The sequence below is a fragment of the Haliotis cracherodii genome, unplaced genomic scaffold (assembly GCF_022045235.1).
Source record: "Haliotis cracherodii isolate W230 unplaced genomic scaffold, xgHalCrac1.p SCAF_6, whole genome shotgun sequence".
In the NCBI taxonomy this organism is placed as follows: Eukaryota; Metazoa; Mollusca; class Gastropoda; order Lepetellida; family Haliotidae; genus Haliotis; species Haliotis cracherodii.
Genome location: NW_027266319.1, coordinates 48,286,026 through 48,292,025, shown reverse-complemented (window position 1 = coordinate 48,292,025; position 6,000 = coordinate 48,286,026). Strand labels below are relative to the sequence as shown.

The window sequence follows — 6,000 nt, the reverse complement described above, 5'->3', positions numbered from 1 at the left end:
GCAAACTGAGAGTCCCAGGGCACACCAAAAATTCATTTGTTTTATATAGGCTTTAGTTTTGAATTTCAATGTCCTGAAAATTAAGGAAATATTCCTGTTCCATAAAACCATGTTTTCCCTTGAATTTACAAATTGTGCATGTCACTTATTGCTGTGAGGGTTGATAAGTGCAAAACATTCTCATTTAACAGGGAGTAATGTCAAAGAAAGAAATTTACATATGTATATTGTTGCAGGAATCTTAGATCTCTTTCCAAACATGTTAGTGTATCAACAAGCTTGATGTGTTCTGTTCTGTACTGCTGTCTCACACAGCCATCAGGAAGTGTTCCAGCGATGAAGGTAGGATATTTACTGGTGGGAACAGATAAGGGAACAATGAGAAATAAAGGGAGATATGCTTTACTGTCAGTATGTTTGAAATAGTGTACATACAAATTTAACACATGTCAAAATCAAATGTTGAGATAAGTTTGTATGCATTGTATACAACATGTATTTGGTAGACAGGCTGGGAACCCATGACAGCGTAACATTGTGCTGTGTCTAAAACTAAGCGTTCCCTTCTTAATTTCCAGCAGTATATGTTGGCTATCACATGTGGTCCCTTAGGGAGGGTTGCCATGGTTATCTTTTGGAACATGAGAAACAGTTGAGCACACTCACTCTGACATGGACTTATGTTTAATTGAATACATAAAACTCATCACTCAGTGTATCCGTTATAACATCACAGCTACATCTTCTTCACATCAAATATGTCACCTTACAACACAGCAATAGGTAGAGATGAATTCTGCTTCAAAGTTTTCATATACCCTGGTAATTCTAATGTTAACTAGGGCGGTCGGGTAGCCTAGTGGTTAAACTGTTCGCTCGTCACACCAAAGACCCGGGTTCAATTCCCGACATAGGTACAATGTATGAAGCCCATTTGTGGTGTCCCCTGCCGTGATATTGCTGGAATATTGCTAAGAGCGGCGTAAAACCTCACTCACTCACTAATGTTAGCTGATACCTGTTTAAGGAGAATCATTTTGTTTTTGATATACCCAAACAGTCCATTGTCAAACTGAATGAGTAAATATCTTTAATTTTGCTTTTACCTAATATGTAAACAGACAATCTGTGACTGGTCAACTCTGGATTATGCCTACTGTCATGTGTAATCAATCCTTGCCTGCTGCAGCATAACACGTCCATCAGCTAGGGTATTAATTACATGTGATTTAACACTGACAGCCTTATATTGATACTGGTATTTGCGATTCATCAAATCTTGGTCAGAGTGTGACTTACATGGACACTTGTACTTGATGCTACTTGCATCATGAATAAGGTATGTGGCAGTGTTCTACACACAAGTGGAAGGTTAACCTCCCGTGCAAGTATGCTGTTTCGCATTGACTGATAATCACTTGTGTGATCAGGGACCAAAGTCGTTTGTTTCGGTTCACTGCTGAATAACATCAGAGAAACTGTGAGCAATTCCTTGGAATTTACCAGATGGTGTGATTGAATTGGATCTGTCGTGGGCAGAAAGAGTTTATCAGGTAAAGAATTATCCAGCTCCAGCAAAATGGACGTCTACTTTCTTACATTTTACAGATTCTGTGAAACAGTTCAATTTATTAAGCCTTAATTTTTAACTATATGCTCTTTGGATGAGTAATTTGTTGGTTGCAATTTTCTGATCAGGAACAAATTTCATTCATAAATTCATCTAATGAATGAATTACTTTACCTCAAGATGGTTTGCAAACATCGCAAGAACAATTGCTATAAGAAAGCCTTACATAAAAACATGGACATTCCGTCAGAGGATGAGATAATAAAATCTGCCAGAGTAAATATCCAAATCTTTTACAATAGTTTTAGGGCATATGACCCCAGGGGTCTAAGAAACTGTGCAGAGTAGTTACCCTTTGCTACCAGGATCTGCTAATTATTGCTTGAATCCAAGAGTCAAACTGATTATGATCCCTGAACTGTCCATACGATACCCATGCTTGCACAGGTTTCATCAATGTGGCAAACCTCAGCACTTACTGAGCTAAAATGAGTGTGTTAAACTAAACTCATTGAAAAAAATGTCAATGCAGAATGAAAGTCTTCCTCCTTCTCATCCTCGATTATCCAGTGCATTATATCGCGATAATGATCAAAACTGGTCCCTTTACAATTATAGCTTCATTTCACAGGGGATGTCACAGCTCAATCTCTCCATCCAACTTTGCACAGAATGTCTTTTCCTTATGAGCTTGAAATCAGTAATTAACCAACCAAAATCAGTAACCAATCAAATGTGTTGTCATATGAGCAAGCCATCGAGTTAGTTAAGGAAATCACTATATACTTATAAATGATATGTGAGATGGAAAAGATATTTTCCTGAGTTCTAAGACAGAGGGAGGGAAGTCGTAAGGCAACAAGAACGTCCAGTTGTATTTGTGACAGCATGCAGAGACTAATTATAATTATATATTTTTTACTAAAAGCCTAGGCAAGTCTAGATCAAACTGAACCAAGTCTAGTTTCCTTGATTATGAAAACAGCAGAAGAGGAAAGGTTCTTTTGAAGAAAAAATGATTATTTTAAAGAAATGTTTTCATTGACTAAGTGTTAGTCTAGCAGAGATGAGTTCTGTGACATCACTGCTTGTTTATATCATGAAAGAACAGTGTAGTATGATTAGATGGCTGTTCTTATCGCCTTGTTAGTCAAACCAGCCTCCAAACAAAGTGGTTACAATAGAGATATGATGCACTTAATAATCAAGATGTCTCCTTCTTGATATGTAGAAGAAGACCGCCTCTGTGGTCTAGTGGTAGAGCGTCTGCTTTGAGAGCTTAAGGTCCAGGGTTCAATCCTCGGTAAGCATCATACCAAAAGACTTTTAAAGATGGTACTTGTTGTTGCCCTGTCTGCTTCTTGGCATTAAGGAATGAAACAAGTATTGGGGTATTCATGTTAAACTGCCGCATGGTATCTCAGTGGCCTAGCACTACAAAATGGGCATTTGTCCAGACTTGTACAAGCAGCCACACACACACACACGCACACACACACGCACACGCACACGCACACACGTCGCTATGTAAGTGCATTAATCTTGAATGACATTAAACTCCATTTTACTTACCTCAAGTTGAAGAACAAGGAAGGATGCATAATTAATCCTGACTGGCCTGAATGTTTTTATATTTCATATACTTTGAATTATTTTGCATGTTATTCATGGACTGTTTGTTTACTTAACATTATGAGGACAAAACAAACTTAACAACCCTTGCATCCTTGCATCCAATCATTTAAGCTAGTATAGCCATATTTCACTGAAATTCATATTCAACAATTTAAAGTCATATACATTAATTTCTGTTGATTGCACAATTGAAACTTGAAGTGTTTTGTGATTACACTTTACCATAAAAATGTGTTCAATTCTCAATCGATTCACACAATGTTAGTATTACAATGTTAAGTTATATACTCTCCAGCCATGCGTGAACATACCTTTGAAGTTATTATTTTAACAATTACCATTGTAACAATGGACCACTCCACGCTCTTTGTAGAGGGGAATTTTATGCATGAAACTCTACAGGAGATTTGACCCCTGTCTTTTGATCCAGTGACCCTAATATTGAACCAATGTGACCTTTTGAATGAGATGCTGGAATAGACTATAATGGAACAGCCTGTCTCAAGTTTGAATAGATTATGCTGCAGGGGCTAGGCATCATTATCGCTATGGAAACCACCCACTGACTGGATGCCGGGGATCAATAATTCTGCTGAGGCTCCAAGCAAATGAGTAATCAATAATTTCAAATCCCTACAACCCGCTGCCAAAATATTCAATATTATTGGTGAAATTTATCATTGATAAAATGACCGATTCTTGAATTAAGCAAGGCACATGTTTATGTTTTTTCTATCCTACCATGGAATATTTTATGTGAATTTGGAGCTTAGTCATCGAGCGACCTTCACATTGATGTGACAAAGACCCGCACTGCCGTGTGTGTGAGGGGACGATGTCGTGTGTACTGTTTTGCACGTGCGGCGGTGGCACATCTCGTCGTCCGGGTTCGGCGTCTGCAGCAATGTGCTTGTGGGGTAAGGCACTCGCTTGCACGCACACGCTCAATCAATAGGGATAATAGTAACACTGTAAGGACGTCACATTCCAGCCATGTGTGATGGAGGTAGCCCTATGCTAGGATGGTACTAGGGGTATTTTCACATCAGCACATTTAGGATGAAAATAATCATGAGTGGTTGGTATTCCCATTTTGTATTCTTTTGTTGTGTGATTATTGTGGTCTTGCAGTGTTTTATGTATGTTATTTTGCTGATAGCGATGTGCATCTTTCCACGGCAGCAGTTGGCACTGTGTCTCCGAGGTCTGGCAGAAGACATGTGGGAGTCAGTGCCTTGGGCACTTCAGCACTAACAGCTTCACTTTGTCAAGTGAAACATTTGCAACTGTATTACATAAGATACTATTAACATAGTTACCTAAGTCGTAAATGTGGATGTATTTTCATGTATGAGTATTTTGGTTTCCTTGGTTGTGTTTATATTTTGCATGGTACTCTGCTGTGTAGACAGAGAGGTATTGATTTTGTGCTGGAAAGTTTAACACATTTAGGTATTTAGAAAGTGATTGTTTATTCAAAGTTAACATACTTGAAGAGAACTTTTCTCCTTACATGTAGAATGACGTTGTAGTTTTGGGGTTGAGCATTCTGGATGAAGACTGCAGGGTTTCACCTTGTCTTACAAAAGTAATGTTAAGGGTCCTTGCAGGCAATATGAAGGTCCTGTAAAGTGATGAAATGGTGTAGTGTACTGTATGTCTTGATAATTGCTATAGAGCCTGGAATGAATCAATGATCATGTGGACAGTGGTGTTGATTGATGGATGAAATGACAGACACCCATCACTGCTCTTGATGCGCTGTAGGTAAAATGAGTATTCTTGTGCGTCCCCCAGGATGCAGTATATTTGCAGTATTTTCTGCATTTCTCTGCATTCTCTACATTTGTGCATCAAATAAATCCCTGAGACAGTGTTGTAACTCTGTGTTGTAATCATCAAGTGATGACTGTGTTCAACACACTCTCATGCTGAACCTGGTACAATGTAGGACATGAAACATTGCAATATTTGACATGTCAGATATTGATGAGTCACTATTGGCAGCTGGTAATGAGCCATAGTATATATAATAAATTTATCGAGAGTTTCATTAGCATACCAATAAAAGTGAAATATCTAAAATACATCAAAGGACAAGCTTTTGTGTGGTTTGATAAGCAGTCGAAAAGCCATGTTTAAGTGCTATGAAAGTATTGAGTCAGTATAGAAATGGCACCATGTTTAATTCTACTACCAGTATATATACATTGGTATGTTTCCTTGAGCTCAAAGGTCCTTAAAGAAAACTTAGAAAATCAATTTGTATTGTTAGATTTGCTTGTGGTAAGAGGCGGCTAACGGGATCGGGTGGTCAGGCTCGCTGACTTGGTTGATGCATGTCATCGTATCCCAATTCCGTAGATCAGTGCTCATGATGTCAATCACTGGACAGTCTGGTCCAGACTCGATTATTTACAGACAACCATTAAATGGCTGGAACATTTCTGAGTGCTGTATTAAAAAACAAACAAACTTATCTACCAAATTGTGCTTATTTTAGTAAAACGATATCTACTATCCAGAAATAATTTCTTTACACTTTTTTATTATAATAAAACAGGGAAGTGAGGTGCTGAACATTGGTCAAACTTTGATGGAAGCCAGGCTGCAATAAGTCATCATAAACAAGATCCTGCTGTTGAATATTTTGTAAACGTTTTTCTCTCTTTTGTTTATCCTCGTCAAGCTCTCACAGGCAACATCCTGCGTAATCATAAACACGTTCTTCCTCCTTCCATCAAACGTCACTAATTAAGAAGTTTTATGCATGTCAGATTTTCGCAGGGCCTCAC

The 6,000-nt window shown here is 38.2% G+C and overlaps 1 protein-coding gene across 2 annotated transcripts in view; it reads left to right on the top strand.

The window, feature by feature from the left end:
* The first annotated feature begins 4,042 nt into the window (after positions 1-4,042).
* The window catches only part of LOC139444821 (FYVE, RhoGEF and PH domain-containing protein 1-like), a 72,170-nt gene continuing 70,212 nt past the window's right edge, over positions 4,043-6,000 (top strand). The window contains exon 1 of one of the 2 annotated variants that reach the window (XM_071225790.1): positions 4,043-4,122. In XM_071225790.1, the coding sequence (XP_071081891.1) occupies positions 4,110-4,122 (13 nt within the window). In that variant the 5' untranslated portion in view covers positions 4,043-4,109. Of the gene's footprint in view, positions 4,123-4,204; positions 4,284-6,000 lie in introns of those variants that run through there. The other variant, XM_071225789.1, reaches the window with a different exon arrangement.